This window comes from Daucus carota, chromosome 3 (genome assembly GCF_001625215.2).
Source record: "Daucus carota subsp. sativus chromosome 3, DH1 v3.0, whole genome shotgun sequence".
Taxonomy (NCBI): domain Eukaryota; kingdom Viridiplantae; phylum Streptophyta; class Magnoliopsida; order Apiales; family Apiaceae; genus Daucus; species Daucus carota.
The window spans coordinates 53,793,594-53,820,870 of record NC_030383.2 but is presented as its reverse complement, the minus strand read 5'-3'; the positions used below and the strand labels follow the sequence as shown (position 1 = coordinate 53,820,870).

General features: G+C 34.2%; 3 protein-coding genes across 8 annotated transcripts; 2 read left to right on the top strand and 1 right to left on the bottom strand.

Moving 5' to 3' along the window:
- Positions 1–408: 408 nt before the first annotated feature.
- LOC108214388 (histone acetyltransferase HAC1) lies at positions 409–6,772 on the top strand. Its single transcript, XM_017386368.2, has 2 exons — positions 409–1,150; positions 2,280–6,772. Exons 1-2 carry the CDS (start codon positions 631–633, stop codon positions 6,266–6,268), a joined length of 4,509 nt encoding a protein of 1,502 aa, XP_017241857.1. The 5' UTR covers positions 409–630; the 3' UTR covers positions 6,269–6,772.
- A 1,342-nt stretch (positions 6,773–8,114) lies between these two features.
- LOC108211507 (F-box/kelch-repeat protein At3g06240) lies at positions 8,115–12,469 on the bottom strand. 2 transcript variants are annotated; one of them, XM_064089410.1, is made up of 3 exons: positions 11,200–12,469; positions 11,005–11,079; positions 8,115–8,465 (listed from the first exon to the last, which is right to left on the bottom strand). In XM_064089410.1, exons 1-2 carry the CDS (start codon positions 12,309–12,311, stop codon positions 11,049–11,051), a joined length of 1,143 nt encoding a protein of 380 aa, XP_063945480.1. In that variant the 5' UTR covers positions 12,312–12,469; the 3' UTR covers positions 8,115–8,465; positions 11,005–11,048. The 2 variants fall into 2 exon arrangements, with proteins under 2 accessions (XP_063945480.1, XP_017238616.1); XM_017383127.2 differs by lacking the exon at positions 11,005–11,079 and having other exon boundaries at positions 11,200–12,466.
- Positions 12,470–17,494: 5,025 nt separating this feature from the next.
- LOC108215326 (F-box/kelch-repeat protein At3g06240) lies at positions 17,495–22,100 on the top strand. Of its 5 annotated transcripts, none has more exons than XR_001805919.2 (4): positions 17,495–18,717; positions 19,820–19,939; positions 20,221–20,444; positions 21,834–22,100. XR_001805919.2 is itself a non-coding variant. In XM_017387777.2 (2 exons), the coding sequence occupies exon 1, from the start codon at positions 17,645–17,647 to the stop codon at positions 18,710–18,712; it is 1,068 nt and encodes a 355-aa protein (XP_017243266.1). In that variant the 5' UTR covers positions 17,497–17,644; the 3' UTR covers positions 18,713–18,717; positions 21,834–22,100. The 5 variants fall into 5 exon arrangements, 1 of the variants encoding a protein (XP_017243266.1); XR_001805918.2 differs by having other exon boundaries at positions 20,017–20,444; XR_001805916.2 differs by having other exon boundaries at positions 19,820–20,444.
- Positions 22,101–27,277: the final 5,177 nt, after the last annotated feature.

Sequence of the window (27,277 nt, the reverse complement as noted above, 5' to 3'; positions counted from 1 at the left end):
GTATATTTATAATTAGTTATACATTTATCTATAAGTATTTTTTTTTAATATTAATATATGTTATTAACAGTAGTTTCACCTTTTTCCAACTAATTATAAATTATATCTAAAAAGATATTAATATACATAAGGAGTGTTTTTAGTATATAAAATTGCTTAATAGATATCTATATGTTGTAGACTTTTAGTTTCAGAGGAGTGTACCAAACCAAAATTTTGTACGACTACAAATTATACCCATGTTGGCTTATTATAGTATAGTATAGATGTGAATAAATATGTCCATAAAATATATAAAAAAATAAATTTGATGAAATTTTGTAAAAGATGTGAAAATATTGATACTGAGATAATCACAAACTTTAGGGACAAAAGAGGCATTCTAACACCCATCTTTGACTTGGAAGGTTTTTATACCTTTGATAATTTAACAATCTTTCCTCTTCTTGTTCGGCTATCATTTCTCTTTCTTAGGGTTTTTTTTCAGATCGTCAATCACCCCTCTTTTCTAATCTCCCTAAAAATTAGGGCTTTTTTCATAACCCACCAATCTCAACCCTCAGAAATTCAATTCACCATGTGAAATCATCTCAAACACCCCCAATTTGTTGATTTTCGAACAATTGAATCATGAATTTACAACCCAATTTACCGAATGAAATGATGATGGGGCAAGTGCCCCAGATGGCTAATTCATCGTTTAATGCGCAGGCACAGAATGTACAGAGTGGTGGTGATCATCGAAACCACCCGGATACGGAGAAAGTTCGGAGATTTGTGCAGAAGAAGATTTATGATTATTTGATTCTGAGAGGGCAACAGCAATCGAGTGATCTTTCGGCCAAAAGAATGATTGATTTGACAAGGTTGTTGGAGAAGGCTTTGTTTAATGCGGCTGCGACTTTGGATGAGTATATGAATCAGGATTCTTTGGAGACTCGGTTGCTTTTTTATTTGAAGCAGTTGCGGAATACGCAGAATCAGAGGTTGTTGCAACAGCAGCAGATGAATTCTGGGTTGGCGAATCAGAATCAGCAGGTGATGCAGCAACAGCAAGTTAATTCGGGCTTCGGGAATATGAATCAGAATCAGCAGTTTGTGCAGCATGGGAATTCCTCCGGGAATTTGAGTACTATGATCCCGACTCCCGGTATGGATAATCAAAATTTGATTTTTAATGTGTGTATGTGTTTGTATGTTTGTGAATATTTGTTGTGAATTATGATGATAATGGATTTTTTTAATTAGTTCAATTTGGTCCCAATGACAGTATAAATATTTAATTTCAAGAATTTAAGAATGAGGCTTTCTGTTATAAATTAGGTAATAATGAAACAAAGGGTAGTTGGCGTATGAATTTGATTACTATGATCCCCACTTCCGGTATGGATGACTCGAGCTTTAATTTTTGATGTGTGTATGTGTTGTATGTTTGTAAATATATGTAGTGCATTTTGATTATAATGGATTTTTAATTAGTTCATATCGTAAAAATTTTTACTTTCAAGAATTTAAGAATGTGGTTTTTCGTTATAAATTAGTTAATAATGTAACAAGGAGTAGTTCGAGTATGAATTTGAGTTCTATGATCCCCACTCTCAGTATGGATAACTCGAGCTTCAGTTTTAAATGTATATGTGGGGGAAATTTGTTGTGAATTATGATGATATTGGATTTTTGAGTAGTTCATACTGTTCTGAATGTTAGTAAAAATATTTGCTTTCAAGAATTCAACAATTTTTCATTACAAGCTAGAAATTTTACTGTGTTTATATGAGTTTTGTGTGTTCATCTGTATTTGTTATAATGATTTAGGATTTTAGAGTAGTTCATTTTTGCTTAGAAAGCTAGTCAATTGCTTATCTTTATGTAAGTGCTGATAAAGGTATCCTTGAACTAAGTATCAATTCAAGAAATTTAAAAAATGGGACTTTGCAGTTCAAACTTACATATAATACAAGAGGGAGTTGGGTTATGGATTTAGCAAAAAAACTAAAATGTAATGTATTTATTTTTTAAATTTAAGTAAAATACTATTATTTACAGCTATTAGGTTCTGCAAAATGGATTTTTTTAGTTGAAGTCGAAATTTGCTCAATTAATGGAGACGTGTAGATTAGAATCCAACTGATTAGCAAGTCACAATCAATCTTTAGCTATATACAAGAGCCTATTCGTAGTTCAATAGAATTAAATATCTTGTTAAATTGATAGTACATCTTTTGTTATCAATGATGTTTAATATTCTCTGACGTATATTTTTTTAATGGAAAATACAGGTGGCTTTTTGCCACTTACTAGTAGCATGGGTAGTGCATCTTCTTTTTCTAATGGTTATCAACAGCCAACTTCAGTCTTTCCCACAACTTCGGGTAGCAACAACATGGTTTCATCAGTGGGTGGTGGTGAGAGAATTCTTAGCCAGATGATGCCTACTCCGGGATTTGTTAATTCCAATAATACTGAGGCTTACAGGAGTTTGGAGTCTAGTAATAGTGGTGTGGTCCCAACTGTTGAATCTATGATGGTATCACAGCCCCTGCAACAAAAGCAGCACATCAGTGGTCAAAACAGACGTATATTGCACAATGTTGGTAGTCATATTGGTGGTGGGATCAGAAATGGGACCTTCAGTGGTGGTTTGGGAATGATGACTAACTATGCACAGCCTGTGAATGGTACAGGTAGTTTTGAAAACCAACTGCCAATGTCACAAGTTCTGCATCATGATGGGTACGGGAGTGGTAGTGCTGATTTTTCTGGCTCTGGTACGGGTAATGTGTATGCTTCTTTGAATGCTCCTGGGCTTATGGCGAATAATCAGGGCAACCAATCAGAATTTCTCACTGCTCAACAGGATGTGCATGTAAAGCCTTTGATTGAACAGTCCGTAAAGATTAATTCTCAATCGACACAGTCATTAACTGAGAATGTTGTGCAGTCTCATCAGCAACAACTTCTCCAGCAACCTAATCAGATTTCCCAACCAAGGCTGCAAAATCAGCCAAACCAGCTAGTCCAGCAAAATCAGCTTATCCAGCAAAACCAGCACATCCAACAAAACCAGCACATCCAGCAAAATCAAAGTTTACCAAATGGCGAATTACAAATGCGCAAAAACCAGCTGAGGTGGTTATTGTTCTTGGGTCATGCCAAATCTTGTCGTGCTGCTGAATCTTGTGCAGAAAAGCATTGCATAACTGTTCAGAAACTGTATAAGCATATTGAAACATGCACACTAACTCAATGCCCATATCCTCGTTGCCATGGTACAAGGTCATTACTTAATCATTACAAGATATGCAGGAGGACAGACTGCCCTGTTTGTGTTCCGGCTAGAACTTTTGTGAACAAGTGTAAAGAATCTAGGACTAATGATCCCTCTGTCAATGGATCTTTTAGTACCTATGATAATAGGAATGCCTCAGGCAGGTTGATTAATCAGTCTGTTATAGATACAGAAGATGTAAATCCTCCTACAAAACGCACAAAGATCGAGCAGCCTCTGCAGTCTCCAGTGCCTGACCCTGAAACTTCTGCTCAGCCACTTCCTGCTTTTCGTGATTCTTGTACTCTGCCGGATGTACAGTATTTGGAACATAGACCTGATGAAACTTGTAGACCAGTGAAATCAAATGTTACAGGGGTGAAGTTGGAAACTTATGCACAAGATGTTCCTCATGTTGAGCTGAAAAAAGATATGAATGAGAACTCTATGCGATTGTCTGATGGCGTTTCTTCTGTACCCAGTGGTGCTAGTGGCATCCCTAAGGACGAAAGTTTTAATGCTGGTAAAGAAGTTTACCAGACTAAGCCTGAGAGCGTTACATTGCCTGCTGAAAACGTGAGTACAACCAAGTCTGGGAAGCCAGAAATTAAGGGAGTATCATTGACAGAATTGTTTACTCCAGATCAAGTTCGGGAGCATATCACAGGTCTCAAGCAGTGGGTTGGCCAAAGTAAAGCGAAGGCAGAAAAAAATCAAGCCATGGAACACTCAATGAGTGAGAACTCTTGCCAGTTATGTGCAGTTGAGAAGCTAAATTTTGAACCTCCACCAATTTATTGCACACCTTGTGGTGCTCGCATCAAACGAAATGCGATGTATTACACCATAGGAGCAGGTGATTCACGCCAATACTTTTGCATTCCTTGCTATAATGAAACTCGTGGAGAGACTATTTCTGTTGATGGAACTCCTTGTCTAAAGTCAAAACTTGAGAAGAAGAGAAATGATCTAGAGACGGAAGAAGGGTGGGTTCAGTGCGACAAGTGTGAAGCTTGGCAACATCAAATATGTGCATTATTTAACAGTCGGAGGAATGAAGGTGGACAAGCTGAGTTCACTTGTCCAAACTGCTATATTGCTGAAGTTGAAAGAGGAGAACGTACGCCCTTACCACAGAGTGCAGTACTTGGAGCAAAAGATCTGCCGAGAACAATTCTAAGTGATCACTTGGAGCAACGACTCTTTAAACAATTGAAGCAGGAGAGAATAGACAGGGCAAGAGTCCAGGGGAAAACTTATGATGAGGTTCCAGGAGCGGATTATCTTGTTATTAGGGTCGTGTCTTCGGTGGATAAGAAGTTGGAAGTGAAGCCACGATTTCTTGATATTTTTCGTGAAGTGAATTACCCCAACGAGTATGCATATAAGTCGAAGGTAGTGTTATTGTTTCAGAAAATAGAAGGCGTAGAGGTATGCCTATTTGCTATGTACGTTCAGGAATTTGGAGCAGACTGTCAACAGCCAAATCATCGCCGTGTTTATCTGTCCTACCTGGATTCTGTGAAGTATTTCAGGCCAGAGATTAAAGCAGTAACGGGAGAGGCACTCCGTACATTTGTATACCATGAAATTCTGATTGGCTACCTTGAATATTGCAAGAAACGTGGCTTTACGAGTTGCTACATATGGGCTTGTCCTCCACTAAAGGGTGAAGACTATATTTTATATTGCCATCCAGAAATTCAAAAGACCCCAAAATCTGATAAGCTCCGGGAGTGGTATTTATCAATGTTGAAAAAAGCTTCAAAGGAGAAAGTTGTGGTTGAGTTGACTAATTTATATGACCATTTCTTTGTATCTGGTGTTGGTGAATGTAAGGCTAAGGTGACTGCAGCTCGACTCCCATATTTTGATGGTGACTATTGGCCTGGTGCTGCTGAAGATATTATCAATAAGCTTCAACAAGAAGAGGATGGTGGGAAGCTGCATAAGAAAGGGACAACCAAAAAAACATTCACTAAAAGAGCTTTAAGAGCATCTGGTCAAGTTGATCTGTCTGGAAATGCCTCAAAGGATCTCATGCTAATGCATAAACTTGGTGAAACAATTAGTCCAATGAAGGAAGACTTTATCATGGTCCACTTGCAGCATTCATGCAGTCATTGTTGTATTCTGATGACTTCAGGAAACTGTTGGTTTTGCAGCCAGTGCAAAAGTTTTAAGTTGTGCGATAAGTGTCATGAAGAAGAACTAAAACTTGAAGAAAGAGACAGGCATCCCATCAATCAGAGGGGTATGCATATGCTCTATCCTGTTGAAGTCACTGGCGTGCCTGCAGATACACAAGATACAGATGAGATTCTTGAAAGCGAGTTCTTTGATACGCGGCAGGCGTTTCTTGGTCTTTGTCAAGGTAATCATTATCAGTACGATACCTTACGCCGCGCTAAACATTCTTCAATGATGGTCCTTTACCATCTTCACAATCCGACGGCTCCTGCTTTTGTGACTACATGCTATGTATGTCATCTTGACATAGAAACTGGTCAAGGTTGGCGCTGTGAGATATGCCCAGATTATGATGTATGCAATGCTTGTTATGAAAAGGATGGAGGAGTTGATCATCCTCACAAGTTGACTAATCATCCATCAATTGCGGATCGTGATGCACAGAACAAAGAAGCTAGGCAACAAAGAGTGATTCAGCTGAGGAAAATGCTCGATCTGCTGGTACATGCATCTCAATGTCGTGTTCCGGAGTGCCAGTATCCTAATTGTCGCAAGGTGAAAAGGCTTTTCCGCCATGGCATGTCCTGCAAAATTCGTTCGGGTGGAGGCTGCCTTCTATGTAGAAGGATGTGGAATCTTCTTCAACTTCATGCTAGATCATGCAAAATATCTGAATGTCATGTGCCTCGGTGCAGAGATTTAAGAGAACATTTCCGTAGGCATCAACAGCAGGCTGATAGTCGTCGACGTGCTGCTGTTACAGAGATGATGAGGCAGCGGGCTGCTGAGGTTGCTGGTGGTAATTCCTGATATCAAGCTGTGGAGATGTGTCAATCAACCAAGATAGTAGTTTTGCTGTTTCTTGTCTTCGTTGCTGATACCTACAATCAGGACAGTAAACAACACAAGCAGCTTTCCGTTGGTGCTTGGGGTGGCAAGGTTGCTGCGAAGTTGGTTGACTATGAAGCGACTTGATCAATTTTTTCATTCTTAGCAGGGGGAGTGAGTAATTTTTTGATTCTTAAAGTTAAAATCTTTCCTTCCCTTCTAATAATTAGTAGTTTGTTTAAGCTGTACACAAGTCAGAAATACATGTAGCAGCAGGAGAAAGGAGTTAATATGAATTATGGATTTTGTTTTGGCAAAATATGGCCAGTTATACTTTTGCAGTTGGCAATATGGCCAGTTATACTTTTGCAGTTCTTTACATATCATTGACTTCACTCACATTTGGTTTGTGTTGTGAATCATTTCTATGAAATCTTTATGGGAATATTACTCCTTTGAACCCCAAATATTAGCTTTGTTTATTTTCATTCTTCTATATGCTGGGATTTTATTGGAATTCTTACTGACCATTGCTTGCTTGACAGCATAGCCTATGGCTGCATAGACATATTTTAGAAGTCCTATAGGCTTACAAAAAGGGTCTCTTTTCATACTTAGTGGTAGTAGAATTCTGGGTTTGATGATTTATGATTAGTAGAAACAATGACAATGTGTTATTTGGGAAGGAACTTTGCGTTGCGTTCTTTATTTTGACGGTTCATGGTTTAGCTTTGACAACAATTCTCTTATAACTCATGTCAACCGGTGTGACCAGGTTAAAGTTTTCGTATGGTTTGCTATTTTACTTTTGCAAGAGGGACCTCGTTCTTGATAGTTTCAGTTGTCTTTCCCATAGATCATTGACAGACGACGATATGTTTGAATGTCAGTGATCTGCATCACTTTGTTTGACGGTTTGGTCCCATTAAGTGTTTGTTTGGTTGTGTTTTGGATGTCTAGGTATTTTAATATTCAGGAAAGGAGTTATGGATAAAGTTGTCTAGGTATTTTAATATTCTGGAAAGGAGCTATGGATAAAGTTGTTTGGTTGAGAAAAGTAAGGGATATCAACTTTCATGGAATATGAATACCCCATGATATGTTGCTTACCATTCCATTCTTGATTATTGAAAATTTCTATAATTTTAAATTCCGAAATGCTTGTTTGTTTGGTTGAGTCCAAGAATTAACTTTTTATGTAGGAAGTATTAATTTTCTGATATTTAAAATTCTTAAAAAGTGAAAAAGATTGTTTGATTATTAATTTAGAAATTTAAAATCATAGGAATTTCCGATAATCAAGGATGGAATGGGTAAGTAGCTTCCCACGTATCATGATACTTCGAATGATATGGTACTCTTCCCTCTTCCCTATAGCTGAGTATTAAAGAGATAATCAAACCATCACTAAATTAATAAACAAACAACTTTTTTCAACTCCTGGATTAATAAACAAACAACTTTTTTCAACTCCTGGAAATTTTAAATATGAGAAATTATTACTTCTCGCAGGAAGGTAATTCCGAAATGCAACCAAACAAGCACCAAGCATAAGTGCGACTCCAGGCTAACTATGGAGCACTTGTGAGAATTATTCTTACTGTTGGTTTAAAGTAGCTGGAATGACGGGGAATAATTTTTTATGGTAAAAGAAATTTCTGAGGTCGGTAAAGCTTACTTTATCAGGTTTTTAAGCTGCTAAAGACAATGGTCAAGGCCAGGAAATTCTGTGATTCCGCTAAATATAAATTGAAGTGATTAATCCACTTTTCATCTTAATTTTCTAAAAGAAAATCGTGTATATTCAGAAACTTACCAAGAGGAAAAATAGAAGAAAAAATCTAATATAAATAGCTAATCTATTAAATAATCATAACAGATAATCTATTAAACAACCTTCCTACATCAAATGGACAAAAATGTCAGCTGTGCGACAAAACCAGATTTACTCGCATCTGTATCTTAATTTACATACAATGACCAACTTTGTTGCTGTTCAGTTGTAATCTCCAGCACAATATCTATCAAATGACTGTCGAAGCCTCCAAATATTTCTGAAACCGTGCAGCTTACATGCCTGGTGAACATAACAAGTTGGAACTAATATCACTTTCCCTACTACGAACAGAACCTTCGAATGCTCATCATTTACTGCATTCTTTATATCATTAATCATGACCTGCAGTTGCAAGAATCATACATAATTAGTCTTCGTATGATTAATCATGACCTGCAGCTGCATGAGTAGTCAACCTTATATGACTATCGCTGCTTTCGTCTAGTTTAATCCCAATTCTACTAAAATTTACTCACACATTGATATAATGATCCAGAAAACTTCCACTCACATTCAGTAAATAATAGGAACATCAACTGCACATATGTGTGCAGCACACACATTAGAATATTTGCTAAATTGGTTCAACATAATATACAAATCCACACATTTCTTCATAACTATTTAACCAGAATATGTACCCTTCCATCCCAAAACGCAAGTGCAAGCAGCAAAATACTCAAATGAGATATATAAACCAGTAAACCACTCAGACTAGTAACAACTATTGACAATTCTATATACTACGGAATAAACAGTTATTCAAGAGTTTATTTTCTGCTATAATATATACCAGAATATTGTTAAATTTATATTAATCCATATAACATTTAAGAAATAATGCAAAATATACTACAAATTAAACATTTTTCCAGGCTCCGAGAGGTTTAATGCTTCACCACTGCAAGTAATGTTCCACAACAAACCATTTTAGCTTACAAATTTTACACAAAATGTTTAATCGCTTGTAGAGTTGTACGCTAAACTGGATTGCATCTCAACACAAGCCTGACAGGCCACTACACAACCCTCTTTGAACTTTGTCATTGGTCAATCTTTTATACAAGACTAAAACAGTATCATGTGTATTTTCAGTGGAAAGAGCTGCTATGCAGTGTGCAATACTACAAGTACAGACCTTATTTGTTTGAATCCGTGAGTAAAATTTATAATTAAAACCAGTATTTAGCAAATTGACACCACCAAGCGGCAAGCAAATTTTAGGGCCTGTTTGGCTACGAAGAGAAGTGCTTCTTTTTGCACTTCTGCTTCTTATATAACAGCCAATAAGTTCACACCACCAACTCTGTTTCAAATGGTTCACTTTATCACTGAGCCACCAAGCTAGAGCTTCTAGTAGAGTGACAAATAAAGAAAATTAAGAGATCAATGTGATTACGAAAGTCCTACTTATGATATAAAAAAAAAATAAAATCCTTGTTGCCAAGTCTTGTCTTGTCAAACAATATTACTCGAGCTATTCCAAATAAGTAGTCCAGTTTGACTTTGTTTGGTTAATGTGACTGAATTTTGACTGAAACTTACTTACACCTATTATATAATTGAAAAAAGATGTTAATAAATTGTTAGAAAGCATACTTCAAATTGCAATTCTCACTTTCTTAAAATTATAAATGAATACTATATAAATTTAGTAAAAAAACAGTCAATTTGACCAGAAAAAGTCAAAGTAGACTAATATTTTGAAATTGATGGAGTACTATTGTTGCAATTTGTTATGTTGAAGATAAAATTTGATGCATGTTAACCAAAGAGTTTTGTTATGTAATTCTCCATCTGGTCCATTATAAAATTGTATATTTTATTATAAACAACAATACCTTTCTAAATAAACAATAATATTTGCAAATCAAATCATCAATAAACAACAATATCTTTCCAGATATCCAATAAAAATACAATCATTCATCATCCACAGAAAAACTTCTTTCATATGTTTAATTATAGAAATCTTTTCCTTTACCATTAACACAAGAGGAGTTCCTATTCCACCATGATCTCAAAGTCATAATCGTCCTACGATTTGGCCTTTATCATTTTTAATGTAATAGCAGATATTGCCTTTAATTTGGTATTGATACAGGGAAAGTGTTCCGTTACTTATATCATCAAGTGCTGCACACATTTTTGGGAGAAGCAGCCTATCTGTTGTTTCTACAGGTATCAACCTCAAGAAATTAGTCTTACTTGGGCCAAGTATCTAACTGGTCATGGTAATATTTTAACTATTCGAGTTCAGTAACAATAGCCTATCCACATATGCCACAGGTTTCTGCATATAACTTCTTTCTGCACAAGATTAGCATTCTATGCCAGAAATATTGCGATTTTTTAAGTTTTACACTATGCATCCTGGAGTAAATGATAGGTTACGTGTCTAAAGGAAGTATACGGTCTATCTGGGGTTGCGAATTCGGTACCTGTATCTCTATAACAGAGTATAAGACTTTTATGTTAAGAATTTTTATATCATATTTTTGTTGTTAAAGAAATTGTTAGACTCACAAGAATCATTGCATAAAGTGATAATATTATTCTTATTGAAAGAAACATTGTATTTACCATTTTCATTATGTTACACTATAGTTATCTGTATTTAGAACAGAAATACAATTATCAATTACAGATACATTAGGCTAAATTAGACATCAATATCAGTGCCTTACTACTAGCTCTTATATCTATATTTGACTTCTATGTACTTAATCTTCTTTATGTTGGACATCTTTATTCAAGAAACTATCCACCGAAATTTCTCAGTAAACTACTGACTTTGTTTGAGCACAAACAACATTCTGCTCAAATGTAGAAACAGATAACATGTACTTATCATAAAAGGACATAAATTTACACAATGTACCAAATCATAGCCACAAGAAAGTTTAATACTATGGTGATCCACTTTTAAAGATAGATCATGACAATCTCGTCTGACCTGTGGAAAGAATACAACATCATATGATAGTTTTTCACTAAAAAACTCAGAGCATAAGAGTGAAATAAAATGTAACTTGATCAACACAATGTAATTGTAAAAGTAAGAGACGTTGCATACCTCTCCTTTTGTTTTACTGCAACATTTCGTCTATCTAGATGATCCTGGCAAATGTAACCATAAGGTGAAACAATACTTTCCTCGTACACAATCACATCCATTGTATTTTCCCTTCCCCGCGGTTTAACAGCAAGACATTCAGTTACTCGAACTACTGGATCATACAAGACAAGAGTCTCATTATCAACAAGCAACAAAACTTTTTCTTCAACATAACAAATCGGGAAAATATACGTTATGGGATCTGTACTATAAGATCCTCCAATCGACAGTGTTCTAATCCAAGACTCCCTATCCCCATACTCCATCATCATCCACATCTCCAAAACCAAAGCACGATCTCGCAACAAAACACAAACACACCCACCCAACACTCCCAAAGCCTTAACCCCCCTCTCATTCATATCCCCCGACAACGGCAATACCCTAAATTCCTCTTTAGCAAAATCAAACCCCATGATCTTATTACTTGGTGGAAACTTCCCACCAAATCCTAACCAATGCACCACACCATTCACATAAACCGGCTTCACCCAAGGAAAAACCCGAAAAGGAACCCGGGCCACAACCGTCTTCCAAGAATCACCTCTACCTGGATAAACCCTGATCACAGAATTCCCAACTCCAGTATTATCAGTCCCAATACTAACCACCATATAATCATCACACTTTTCAACATAACCAAACCCCGAAAGCCTAATCCGGGCATCCCCCGGAAACCTTCCAGGATCAGGCAAAACCCGAAATTCTCGGGTAGTAGGATTTAAAAGACAGTAAGTATTGGGAGGGCAATACAAGCACACTAAGCCATTACAAGAACCAACTAACTGAATTGCTTCACCGCAAAGATTAAAGGGGTATGAGGGTATTTGAAGAGGGAGTGGCTGAGGTGGAGATTGGTGATTTTGATGGAAGATATTGAGAGTGTGGAGAGTTGAAGTGGAGAGTAGAAGCTGGGGTTTAAAGGGAGTTTTGGTGAGGTGGGTTTTGCTGAAATGGTGAGTGGTGATGAGGGTTTTGAAGGGTTTAGAAACACATTTGAGTTGGCCTAGTGTTTTAACTGGGAGTCTTGTTAGAATGTTTGTGTTGAGTTCTAAGGGTAAATTCTCCATGGTTATGGGAAAGATGTTAGACTGATCACTTTGTTTTGAACATGGGAATGTCTTGCGGCTGACCAGAAATTTTGATTATACATGTACAGTGGAACTGCTTGACTGCTGACTTTGAAAAGTATACTAATCTGTGCTTTTAGTGTTTTCGTTTTAGTTCGCGTTTGATACTCGTGCATGAACCGGCAAGTCTTACCAAGTTGAATAGTAGAAAAGAGTGAGGTGTAGTTGGCGTGTTTGAACTTTTAAGAGGGTTGTATATCGACTTGCCCACATTTCTGTCGAAAATTCTTAAATAGCACAATGGTCTCCACGACGATTTAATTAAAATACTAAGAACATCTTCAACCATGAATATAACCAAGTGACCTGGTAATACCGATTCTAACGATTAATATGACCAAGTCCTTGTATATATACAAAGCTTATAGGTTAGAGTTCATCAGCCAAACTCTTACAAATCTCCGTATCTATGACAAATTTATAATTCCTTCTATAGTTAATATCAGCAACCACCAAAACCTGGAACTCCCATGTCGATCATGTCAAACTCGTCGTCTATTATGCCAACCACGTTGAACCCATTCAACTAGTAATGCGCACAGTCCATTCAAATACAAGCAAAAATACTACGAAAAATTACTACTGTTCATAATATCCTAATAGTGAACTCGTTCGATCGAAGTGGAGAGATGAAAAGAGTTTCAATGATGCCTTTCCCAATTGCAGCAACACAGTCGCGATTCGTTTCCCCCGATTCGAAAGCCCTATTTTGAGTTTGCATATGTTTGTAGTAGAAGAGTCACGACTATGTATGTCTATACGCGGTTGTGTTATAATTTCAATTACTTATTTTTTTTTAATATTAGTACCTTATGTTTTTTTTTTCTGACAGTTTTTTTACATGTTAGCGTCACATGGATTGCCAACTGTACAAATATAGCCGTTATTGACGGAGAAGCTTCAAATATAACGACTTCCGTTAGATTTTTTCAATAAAGATGATGGCGGAATATTAAATAGTTGTTCAGTGTTTTAATTGAGTCGTTGTGAAAACCTACATGTCACATGAGACTTTTTGACGAGATGGGTATGCAAGTTGATATAAAACCCATTTTTAATCAACACACAGAGTCTCCTTAGCCAACAAGATGATAGCAAAATGCGTATTCTCGTCATCCCCGTGACCAAAATTCAAAATTGTAATTATATTTCTTTATCATTCAAATTTTTTTTTATTTAAGAAAAAGGAAATTACAATATTAATTTTTTTTTCTTGTTATAAATCTACAATAGATGGGGTCTCTACTCTCACATTATTAAAAAAATTCAAATACTAAAACACAAATTATATATATTAAACGACAAAAACTTCATCATTATATTTTAATATTATCATGTAACTGATATAAGATAAATAATATTTTTTTAATAAATGAAGAAACAAAAAATCTGAAATATATAATTTATAATTAATTAAGAAATAAAAAATAAACCACCATCCATAACATATTAATATTAAAAAATCAATAACATATTAATATTACAAATATATTTATAAATAAATGTATTCTTCTTCAACACAGATCGGAAAAAATAACAAAAAATTTATATAATTAAGCATGATTCTTCTTGACTTTAGTGTCTTTGCTCCATGACAAATATGAAGTGATCATTAAATGATATAAATATGAGTGAACATCCGATTGGTTCGATCCAAAATAGAAACGAATATACTGAACATTATATTTGTTTTGTTTTTTCACAAGAATAGTTTCTTATAAGAATAGTTCAAAAAACTTTTTTATATAAAATATAAATTTATTTTGACTTTTGTAGGAATAGTTCTTGATATAAATGTTCTTGACTTTTATAATGAAATGCACATGTAACTGTGTTCTAAATTTGTGATGGAAACAGTTTATAAATATTTAAATTATCGGTCTTTCTAATGTGTGCCCAAGGACACATTTTAAACACTAAATTCTATAAAAATGGCTTGTTTTGATTGGTGGAGTTGATGTGAATGCAGGGGGGCCATTATCATTTATTGTTCATCCACCAATCAAAATGAGTTATTTTTATTGGAGTTAGGGACTATTGTGTGCCCTTGGGCACATCATAGAAAATCCCTTAAACTATATAGCAAAATACGTACAATTTTCAAAACAGTTGAGTGAATCACAAAATAATATAAGAAGTCATATGGAGTGCGGGAGTTGGTACAGTTAAAGGGACCTGGGTTCAGTGGCGGAACTAGAAATTCATGTAAGGAGGGGCGTCATGTAAATACTCTTTTATGCCGACACATTGTTCACGTTATTTTTTAGAACACATGTTGAGAATCTTATAAAGTTAATTCTATGATATTTTATTTTAAGTTTTTTTTCCTGAATAAAAGTTTGATGATTAAAATTTTGTTCAAAAAAAATTAAATATATTAGAAAAATATTATGAAACTATATTTTATAAGAGTCTCAAAATACGTGAAAATAGTGAACGTAAACTATCCTATGTATTATTTTTTCTATTCTATGTATTATTTCTGTTTTATGAGAATAAAGTAGAAGGTATGGGTCAGTTTTATTTTTTAGAGGAGCAGCAAACAACGTTAATACACAAGATTAGATCTATAAAAAAAATCATATTTGAGTTAAGCGGGGGCAGCGGACCCCAGCCACAAGGCTGCTTCCGCCACTGCCTGCGTTGATCCAAAAGGTTAAGAGTTCAAACCTCACCAGCGTCTTGGGCGTTTATCCGAGTTGAAGAGACTGTGGGAAGATTTCATCAAAGAAGAATCAAGTCCCAATCCGTTAATATTGCAAGAAAGTTCTCACCCGCCTTTTTTCACCAATGTTAATAAAAATATTTATTGTTTATACTACCGATTTATAATATAAAAAAAGTATCTTAAAAAAATAATTTTTTTACAAAGGAATATAATCGGTCGATTAATATATTTTGAGCAATTATTAATTCAATAATACTAAAACATTAAAAAGTAAATTATAAATAATAAATTTCGAACTATTTCATCTATGTTTCGCTTATATTTAAGACTAGTATTTTATAAAAGTGTGCGAAGTAGTATGAGATATTAAATGTGTATGACTTTTAACTATAAAGTAAGACAATATATAATACATAATATTTTTCATTAATATTCATGTTTAAAAGAATGTTTGCAAAAATACTGTCACTTTTAATATAAATTATAAAAATACTATGTTCCAAAAAATATTTGCAAAAATACGGATGTTGCATATGCAACCATATTTGCAACTGCTAGTAGTCATATATGTAATGCAACCACAAATGCAAATTTGAAAAAATCGGTTTAAAATTACATTTAATTGCAAAATAAGTTGCAAACAGTTGCAAATGCTAAAATGAGTGCCCATGCGGGGCTAGTAATAATATCAATAAATCAACCATGAAATCAACCGTTATCAACCATTTAATTGTAGTTTATATTTTGAGATTTGACTTAATAATCCACTCATTTAATGAGTTGATTGTAAACAATGTGGATTTGTAGATGCAGAGTAACAACTTCACCTGTGTGAGTCCACGCAGCAGCGCCCCTGTCGTCATAGATTATTCAACATCCTAAAAAGATGAATTAGATGGGATAGCCAGAGTTTTGCACCACCGTAAATTGCCAACGGGGACGAGTTTAGTCATGTCGGAGAGTTGGGTTTGGAGGGTGGAGGATTACATGTTGAAGCTAACGAAAGATGTGAATTCGTGAGATGCTCGATTAAGCAAAGAGAGTGAAAGGAGAGAAAGAGAGGGTAAAAGGAGATGACACTTGATTAAGATTGAACATGACCGGTGGGATTGCGAGTGAGTACATGACATAATGAAAGTACATAACTATATACCATAAAAATGAAATAAAAAATTACAAAATTGTAAAAGTGAAATGAAATATGGAATTCGATAAATTTGTAAAATATTTGCTTAAAAGAGATCTGATATATAAATAAAATCGCAATGACTTTAAATTGGCAGTAAAAGCGGCGGAAATGAAGACAACGGAGGTGGAGGAGGTGACAAAGGTGGAGAGGTATAGGAGGAGAAGGTGGAGGGGATGGTGGAGGTGGGTGGACGTTCATGGAGGTTGCAGTTGAAAGGTGGCGGTGGAGGTGAAGGAGGCGGCGGAGGTGAAGTTGGAGATGGCGGTGAAGATGGAGAGGGAGGTGTAGATATTAGTGATATGTGTTTTAGAATTTAGTGATATATGAGGTGGGTTTCTAGTTTGTAGAATAAGGAGGTTTGTATTGGAGTAGGACTCTAAAATTATAAATATTTTTTTTAAACAAGAACTTTCATATAACTTTTAACTCCGCCATGTTTCATTTCAATACAAACACTAACCATTACGTAATTACATGATAAATATTTTTTTTTCATACATAGGAAGATATTCGAGAAGATATACGAAATATGAAAAATCTGATTTAAAATTAATTGAATAATAATATATAACATATTAATAACAGAAAAATATTTAGAAAAAAGATAATAAATTGTAAAAGCTAAATTTTCATGAGAAAGTATAATCAATTGTTTAATATAATTTAATTAATATTCAACTCATTACTATTAAAATATTAATAAAATGATGTTAAAATTTAAATAATAAATTACGAATTATATACCCGCCCGTGCTTCGCACGGGTTAAAGACTAGTATAAATAATTATATAAATAGTAAGATATAGACCAACACGCATCTTCTTAATTATAATGTAATCTAATTAAAAACGAACACGAATCATTATGTAATAATTCTTAATCCTGAAGTGTTCTACTTCAAACACAAATACACGCAAATACGAACCATCATGTAATTTTTTTTTTACTTTTAACATTGTCTACTAAAAAAATAATTTAAAATATCGATTTATAATATAAATAATTGTAAAAGCTAAATTTTCAAGAAAAAATATATTCAATCGATTAATATATCTTAATCAAATTACAATCCGCCAATACTAATAAAATAGTTTTAAAAATTAAATTACAAATCATTAATTTCTAATTATATATTCAGGTGTTTCACGTGTTTAAAGCTAGTGTAAGAATAAACATACACGATTCAGTCAAATTACGCATATTGATATTTAATATTTTTTGGATATTAAAAATTTATCCAATCAATTCAAATCGAAAGAATCCGACATTCAATAAATTACTCTGATCAGAGAAACGGATCGGGTTAAATTGCTCCCCTCCTCACCAGTCACCACTAACCATGACCCAATTCCCATACACATAGTTCATTCTAGAAAATTGCACACACAGAGAGAAGCTCGCTCATCTTATGTAGCCATGGAGAATTTACCAGTCGAAATCACAACCAACATCTTCCTGAGACTACCAGCAAGAAGCCTAGGCCAGCTCCAATGCGTTTCTAAAACCCTCAAAACCCTAATCTCCTCTCCCTACTTCACCAAAACCCACCACGCCCAAACCCCACCTGCACTCCGCCGCCTCAAGCTGCTCTTCTGCACGTCGTCTCTTCACACTCTCGACATCTTCAACGAGCAAATTCAGCGGAACCCACGTCCGCATTATCTCCGTCTGCGCTCCAGCCATGTCAGAAATTACTGCGGAGCGGTTGAGCTGGTGGGCTCGTGCAATGGCCTTGTGTGCCTCTTGTATGCGTCGAATAGGTACTCGTTGGTGAATCCCACTACTCGGGCGATGAGGGTTTTGCCGGACGCCGGGATGTTACCGGCGCGGATTAGGCTTTCGGGGTTTGGTTATGTGGCTCGGAGGGATGATTATAGGGTGGTTTGTGTGGGTTCGGATGAGGTGATGAGGGTTTTTTCGGCGAAGGATGGATCGTGGAGGAGGGTGTGGGCATTGGTTCCTTTGCCGGTGAATCGGGGGATTAAGCCGGTTTTTGTTGGGGGTGTGGTTCATTGGTTGGGTTTTGATTCGGGGGCTTCACCGCTTCATAAGGTTATGGGGTTTGATTTTGTGGATGAGGAAGTGAAGATGTTGCCATTGTGCGAGCAGATGAGTAAAAGGGTGATTACGGCGTTGGGAGTGTTGGGAGGGCGTCTTTGTGTTTTATCAGTGGCGGACCATGATAGGGATTTGGATTTGTGGGTGATGATGGAGTACGGGGTTCGGGAGTCTTGGATGAGACTTTGTGAATTGCCAATAGTTTATCCCCACAGCCCCTTTGCGTCTGTTTCCCCAATTTCTTACGTGGGATATGAGATTTTGTTTTTGGCTGATTCCAGGTGTCTTATGTTGTCTGATATAGGGGGTGGCACACATAAAACTCTTGAGGTTGAATTGCAAGGAAGGGGAAGCACAGAAGAGATGCAGGTGGCTGTGTACGAGGAGACTCTAGTTTCACCTCATGACTTCATTTGCCAAGAGTAAAGGAGGTATGTAGAAAACATGGGAGGATAGGCATAAATTGTTCTTTTAATAATATATGAATTACATATTCTGATGATTCACTTATAATTTTTGTATCGTACACTTGCAATTAATTTTGTTGAGGGGTTTCTTAATAGTGAACCATAATATCTTTAGATGTAAGCATTAGGACTTATTACACACTTAAAGTTCATGTAGCTAACACTTAACAGTAGTATGATGTCTAATCACACACTTATTCTCAGGCATAATCACAACCACCAGAAATTAAGTGATCGCATAACAGGGACTTTGAAGAATTTTACTTTCACTCTAATGCCAACAGCTAGGTTCAAGTCCTCCCCAACTCTCTTGAAACAGTTTTTAAATAAAATAATCTTTATTCCTCTCGAGGAATACACATCCATTATAGTTTCACCTCTAATTCCATTCTTGTCGTACTATGGTGTTGTAAAAAATGCATCACTATACGATGATCATTGTCAGGAAGATATACACCCGACCCCCCCTCTCTCGTCTCTCCTATGTTGATCAAAGTGTTTTAAGAGTTTTTTTGCCTCTTCTTCTTTAAACCCCCTATACATTGGGGGACGGGGAACTCGGTACGCAATTTAAGGCTCTCATAAAATATAGTTTGATAAATTATATTTATCTTTTTTTTTCTGAATAAAAGTTTAATGTTAAATTTTTATACAGAACAAGAAAATTTTAAAAAAAAGTTTCATTGCCTTCAATGACTTTCAGAGTTTTATGAATAATACTACGAGCCCTTTGGTCTGCATAACTCATAATTTATATCCACACATATTAGTGGAAAATAATAAACCATTCATTTATTTATTAAAACTAATTATACCATCTTCTATCTAGCCGGTTTATTATTTCAATCTTGAAAAAAAAAATTAGTTTTTTAAAATAATTTTGAAACAATAGTCACTCACACACAAACACTTATTATTAAAGATCATGTTAAGAATATCGGAGTACCTGTATAACTATACGTCTAACATGTGTTTATAACTATATGGGATATTACAAAACTCAGTTTTGCACGAAAGATGAAAGGAATAGTTACCAACTTTGGGTTTTATGTACGAAAATTGGAAGGTACACCTGATGTGTGGATGTGTGTATGGAGAGTCTTGTTTCACCTTATGGCTACATTTGCCAAGATGAGGAAGGTCGTAGACAACATAACAAAAGTGAATGGAGGAGAGTGAATGAGAGGTATTTTCGATTCCTGTACACTTTAGAATTATTGATGATTTAATTATCGAATAAGTTGTAAATTAACCTCAAATCAGGGAAGAGTGCTTGTCAGAAAAAGCAGACAATTATCTTCAGTAAGCTAGAGAAGTTAGAACTTACAGTTGATGCTTCTGCACTTAAGAACGGAAAGAAATACTTTTAAGAGAAGATGATAATCATGATAGATCCTAAATAGATAATATTGTACCGAGGGACTGGCTTGTGGGAAATTCAGAGACTCGGCTGGGATGTTTCTGCAGATTAAGGGGTCCTAGTTCTGCACATTTTGGGAATCCTTGCGGGCATTGGCCATCATGGAAGTATGCCCTTCTGGTTAAGCAGTGGGGAATGGTCACCTCAGTGTTGATTTATAATGATGTCCATAGAATTTTTGTTGGGATGCAGTTAGACAGGTGACTAGCCATATGATTAACCACTAGATGGTCCTCCTTTAAGCGTCGAATGGTGTACCAAACCAACTACGGTATGATGGGCAAAATCACCTTTTGTATTATTGTTTTTTTAAATAATCTGTTTGTATTATATGATCTCCATTGCTATGAAACAACCATAAAGGGATTTCTATCATAGTGTTTATGTTTATTAGACAGAAATATGACGATCCTCCCTTTTTTTGCCAAACCTTCCTTGTATAGGTACATAAACACCCCCCCTCCTCCCAAAAAATAAATAAATAGGGGTTGCCACCTGGTGCTTTTGTTTTGTACAAATCCCCCTTTATATGGGCTGGTCCAAATGTTACAAAGGTTTTCTTAAGTAGTTTTCATTTAGCCAGAGTTTCTTGTATAAATCAAGGCCTAATACTTACTTCAGTGTAGACAAAGCATAAGATTAAGTAGAACAGAGGAATTGATAATACTACAGAGTACAGTAGTACACTTACTATCGCTTCCCATGGTAACGGGATCAACTCTTTGGAATAGTGCTATATGTACTCTTATGGTTAAAGGCTGTATGATTTAGAATATAGGAGGTGGCTTTTTGAGGAGAGGTTACTGAAGTAATAACTGGTATTAACTGTTAATAGGTTAGAGTGTTAAAATATCTGGGTATAAGCATTGCAAAGTTCTTTGAAATCTTGAATAGCATCCTGATTCTAAAAGAAGTACGTAAGCAGAGCATTACCAATCTAATGAGGTTAGTAAAAGAGGTTGATTATTTAGTAATATGGTCAAAATATTTTTGTGAAGAAATTAAGATTTTCATGTCCTTGTTCAAAAAATTATAAAGTTTCAGAAAACTGTGAAAGGTAACCCAACGATCTTGTTCTTGATGCAATAGTTAGTGTTCTCAGGTTTAAATTTTTTAGAGAAGTGCAAGAATCAACCAGATGTATAATTTGTTATCTGTGAGGAAATGAGTATAACTAAAGGGTGATGAATGATTAGTTACACTATGTGTGGTGCTCCTAATTTGGTGTTTAGGTGATAAACTCTTGAGTGGTGTGGTTTGGAGCCTAGCCTCCGTCCGTCAGTGTTGAATCTTGCTTATATCGGAATCTTGCTCCTATTTCATATAATACTATATAATCATTCTTAATTACTAAAAGTTGAGTAATCACTATGCTCACTCTCTGTGCATAAATTGAAAAATATTATGCATTTTTTTTTTTTGCTAAATAATATAAAAAATATGCATTGTGTAACTGTGATTCGTGTAGTATGTCCTTATCACCTAATTTACCTTATAATCTATATGTTCATGCAATCTTTGCTATTTCAATTTGAAATCAGGTACCTGGTGATTCTTCACGATTTTCTATTATAAAAAATGAACTTCAGCACTTTTCTGCTTGAATTTATTTAGCACTTCATTACCTACAAAGTTATTTGTCACTTCTTTTTTTTTGCAGCTATTGAGGTGCTCTTGTATTTTCTGATATATGACCCGAGTATGGCATGGCCTGCGAAGACACTTACCTGCAGATTTACAAAGGAGGTTTCCATTTCTCAGTCTGTAACTAAACATTGATTGTCTTCAAGACAATCCACTCTGTGTTCTTCTGGTTCTATGTTTGGCATCTGTGGTTGTTAAACGTTTCTGAAAGCTTTGACAGAATTATGTGCATCATTTGTTCGAACTCAAATATTCTAGTGGTTTATCATACTTTTTTTACTAATTAGATGTCTGTGCTGTTACTCAGGCCCCTAAACAACTTCAGTCGTGCATTCACCCGCAACTTAGAGTACTTGTGTTGAATATTTTAGATTCCTAGTGTGTACTTAATTATTTATTTGATTTTCACTGTTTGCACAATTTATTTATAATTTGAAGAAAAACTATTTTTTTTGGGTGTGGGCGTTGTGGTCAAGGATAATGAAAAATCAGGATAAATATCAAAGTCATCATAGCTTTGGTTCAAATATATCAAATTAGTCGATCATTTCAAAATGGACTCAATTTAGTTACTAACTAAAAAATTAATTTTGTATCTAGTAAATTATATGTCGATGACTCCTCGGAAATGAACAAGCTGGATGACTCCTCGGAAATGAACAAGCTGGAGAGTTGGATAAATAAACTAGCTAGAGAGGAGAATGGTTCCATGTACATGTAATGTTATCTTAGATGACTCCTCGGAAATGAACAAGCTGGAGAGGAGGATAAATGAACAAGCTAGAGAGGAGAATGGTTCCATGTACATGTAATGTTATTTTAGATGAGTAGCTTTTGTTAGTAGCTTGGATTTAAGTGTAAGTATGGAAGATTTGGTGGAAAAATGAAAGAAACAAAATGGCTTGTTCTTTCTCGTGAAATGAACAAGCTAGAGAGGAGGATGGGTGGATTTGGTGGAGAAATGAAGGGAAAAAAATGGCTTGTTCTCCTCCTGAGATGTATAAGCTAGAGAGGAGGATGTGTGGATTTATCTAATGTTATCTTAGATGAATAGCTCTTGTTAAAAGCTTTGATTTAAGTGTAACTATGCAAGATTTGGTGGAGAAATGAGCATCATCTCATCTTGTTCTTTCTAACTAGGGATGGAGGTAGAATAAATAGGGTCGGCCTAGATCTAGTTCACACACACATATAAGGTACAAATCTTCTTAGAATATAAATAACAAACTAAAATAGAAAAAAATTCTAAACCACATCGAAATATAACATATGTGGTATGCAAATTGATCGTTGGAAGATGAAGAAAAATAGAGTAAAGTCATATTTAAAAAAAAAAAAATTCATCTATTGAAAGGAAAATTCAAAATTAAAATGGAGGGAATTCTATAAGATCATACGCGGGATAGTGTATATTAATTATGTGTGACGTCTTGCATACGGTTATTGGTTTGGATTAGGTATGACAATCGGTCGGTATGGTGCGGTTTTGACGAAAATCAAACTAGAATTGAATAGTGTTTTTCAACACCAAATTCGAACCGAATTGAAATCCGAAATTTAAAAACCAAACTTGAACCACTGGTTTTCAGTTTGGTTCAGATTAACCAAAACCCAATAATTATGTAAAAAAAATACTAAAAAGATATCTAAAATATAGGTTCATAAACAAATATTTTATTTAAAAATTAACATATTCTCAAATTATTACAAGCATATTAAAACATGCATGATTAAATCAGCAATTACAATTAAAAAAGAAGCTCCTATTTTTTTTTTGAAGTATTAGTTAAGTATTATTGATTCAGCTTTTTATAAACCTTTCAGCACTTGAACACAAAAGTTTTTAAGTTTTGCTTGTGTTTTCTCACACTTGTGAAGTGCTGCTACAACTTGGTTATATATTCCAAGTTTACAAAGCTAACTAGAATACAAAAATTACACTCTATTTTATGTCTCGTTCTTCATTCTTGTCTTATGCATGTCTTCTGGACTGTCTTCATCTTTGACCGAGATTCTTGTCTTAATCCAATTTGCTTATATAGATTTAGTAAATCTCTGCTTCTTCTCTGTTTTCCTAAACAGACTTCCATGTCCAAGTTTATGTAATCAACTCATGTGATCTGTCAGAATACAAGACAAGTCATATTCAACGGATGTTGATTTATCCATTGAAATGCTCTTCATCCGTTGATTGATCTACAAAATTTATCGGTTGAAACTTCATCCGTTGATTGATTTACAAACTTTATCAGTTGAAACTTGATCCGTTGATAATTGATATCTGCTAGTTTTCCATCCGTTGATCATCCTTCACTTAGAATTAAATGACATATATAGAATATTTACAATTGACCAACTTATTTTATACAAGGCTTTTTTCATAAATACCCAATATTAAAAGAATTTTTCAAAAATACTATCACTTCTTAAAACAAATTGAAAAGATACTATGTTTAAAAAAATATTTGCAAAAATATGGAGGTTGCACTTGGAACCACATCTTCAACTGCTAGCAACCATATATGCAATCACAAATGCAACTTTGTTTTTTTTTTTAAAATTACATTTAATTGCATAATAAGTTGCAACTGGTTGCAAATGTTCGATGAATGTCCCTACTGGGCCAGTAATAATATCACAATTCACAAAAGCAACAAAAATATCAACTCAAACGAACCAGAAATCAACTCAAAACAACCAAAAGCAACCAAGAGTTACCGCCCATTGTTCTCTGTATACTCTCCCTCTCTCTTTCTCGATCTCCTTCGCCTTGATGCCGCCACTCTGCCAAACCTCGACGATCCATCGACATCAACACACCGCCGACAAACAAAGAAACTAGCGCGATCAATCAACCCCGTAAATACATACAACCATCAATCACACACAGTTATATACAAATACCCATATGATTAACTTTAATCGAGTATGAATCAATATTTGATTTCTCCAAAATATGAAACCCAATTCATCTCACCGATTGAGAGAGAGTAAAGCGAGAGAGAGAGAGAGGAAAGTGGAGAGAGAGCAAAGAGAGAGAGAGAGATAGGGAGAGCAAGAACCGTATATTTGTAAATTATAGGCAAGTTTTGCGAAATGAACGTAAATGTGCATGTTTTTGAAAAAGGTAGTATCATTGCAATTAATATGTCAGAAAGGAGTATATCCACAAATACCCTTCTATATATTTGTTGATGGATCATTGAATTATCATCTAATAATACATTAGATATTATGTGTTGATGAAGATTCCAACTTGAATATGCAACAGGATACTTATGAGTTGATAAGTGTTCAATCAACAAATAGAGGTTATACGTTGATAATTACAACACTTAAAACAAAATACATGATATACCAAGATCATGTTATCATCAGAATCAAGTATATTCTAACATTATTAATTAAGAATATTATGATTTCCAGATTGCATAACTAGATCAGGGTCAAAATTAAAGTCCTTATTTTATGCATTCTGACGAAATCAACCTACGTTTATTTATTTCCTAAACAAATAACATGGCTTTGAAAGTTTATTTCATCATACAAAATGATAAAAAAAAAAAAAAAAAAAGTCATATGAAGCTCCTCATGTGAACATCTCGGTAAAGGTCAAAATTCGAGTTGTGGTCTCTAAAATCTGATTTGATTTATATGAACTTATTTCTTATTAATGTCACTAATATTAATTAAGAAATCCATTTCGCCACTCATAACATATGTGACATGATATAAATCCACATGCATATCACGATTATTATGGAGGGTCAAAATTTAAGTACACGGTATATAGGATAATTATCATATACATATGTTCAAATATAATGCATATTAATAATACGACATCACATCTAAGTCTTTTACAAGCGATATATAAAATAAAATGAAAAAATATCTCAAAATCTTAATAATATCAAATGTCTGAATACAATTATTTAAGGACTCACCTCCTTAAAAAAGATTTCGTCCTCGAAGTCTAATCAGAACAGCGAGAGTATTCTTTCAAAATTTTCAAATCGTCTTTTCAACTACATTGTCATCTCATAACATTCTCGCAACACTTAATGCTATAATTTTGATACGCAAAACACTCTCACTTTCACTAACCTGATCCATGAAGAACAACCCCTTAACTTGACGTAGGTATGACGTGAAATAAATACAATTATAGAAGAGTTTCATCAAAATTAATTGATGACAGATTATTGAATTATTAATCAGACATGTGAATAGAAGACTTGAAATTCAAAGGATTTCACGTATCTTAGTTCACCATACTAGAGGTATTCGCGATATGGGTTGTGCGGTGAGATTTTTTCTCAAAGCTGCGAACTAACTCGTAACGCGCAGTTTGCTAAAATTTTCAAACTGCAACCGCATTGTGTTACTTAAAAATCATTTAACACCACACCACAAAAATATCGTACAGTACTGTTTGTGTGCTTTATGCATTTAAAATAAATATTTATAAATGAAAATATAAATATTATATTATATTATTTGTTACATAATTTTTTAAATGAAGTTGTATAAATATATTTACAAATTTAGAGATACGATAACTAGCAAGAAGAATAAAATGTAAGTATGATAATAATGAAGATGAAATGATATTAATGATCATAATTTTTCTATGAAAATAAAAGTATAATATAAATGCATAATATATAGTATCATAATTAATATTAATTTATAATATTAAATTAATAAAATTTAGTTAAAAACTTGAGCATATATATTGATAACATAATTGTAAATAATATACAACTATAATCGAATCGAAAATAATGAGTCATTTTTGTCTTGAATTCAGGCCAACCAAAAAACTTATGTATATAATATTAAATATATTTTATATTAATATTATAAATATTTATTTTATTTTAATATAATATAAATGAATTATAAAATTAAAATGATATTTATTTATTATTCATATATGTGTATATACATATATTAATAAATTATTACAAGAAGATTTCACATAGTATTTTCGATCGAAAAAGAAATTTGATTTATTTCATTCGCTTCACGGATTATGCGGATCAGATTTGGATTGAATGTAATGATTTATTGGATCTTGGATTAGATTTAGATTAAAAAAATTAACCCGTTAACCACTACCTCACCCTTCCTGAATCTGTGAGTAAAGATCACCAATATCACAAAATACATGAGTACGTTCTAAATAACAGAGATTGAGGAAATGATCACAAACATCATTTATTAATGTTGGAGAAAACGCTATATTGTGTTATATTTTCTTCTTTTAGTCCAGCTAAACGCTACACAAAATAATGTCATGTCTTTTTAATCTTAACAAATACTATCATTGACAAGATTTTTGATTAATATCAAAAACAAAAACACTATATCGTTAATTGAGGATTTTTTATGTCATGATATTTGCGATATTAATATTTCAAACGGTGAATTGGTGATAACGAAAAATCAATCACA

What these genes read in the sequence shown, in the direction of transcription:
- LOC108214388 (XM_017386368.2), top strand. Translation starts at nt 631, where the DNA reads ATGAATTTACAACCCAATTTACCGAATGAAATGATGATGGGGCAAGTG. An exon ending in TACTATGATCCCGACTCCCG is followed by an intron (nt 1,151 to 2,279) that starts GTATGGATAATC and finishes TGGAAAATACAG; the next exon opens with GTGGCTTTTTGCCACTTACT.
- LOC108211507 (XM_064089410.1), bottom strand. Translation starts at nt 12,311, where the DNA reads ATGGAGAATTTACCCTTAGAACTCAACACAAACATTCTAACAAGACTC. An exon ending in GCAGTAAAACAAAAGGAGAG is followed by an intron (nt 11,080 to 11,199) that starts GTATGCAACGTC and finishes TTCTTTCCACAG; the next exon opens with GTCAGACGAGATTGTCATGA.
- LOC108215326 (XM_017387777.2), top strand. Translation starts at nt 17,645, where the DNA reads ATGGAGAATTTACCAGTCGAAATCACAACCAACATCTTCCTGAGACTA.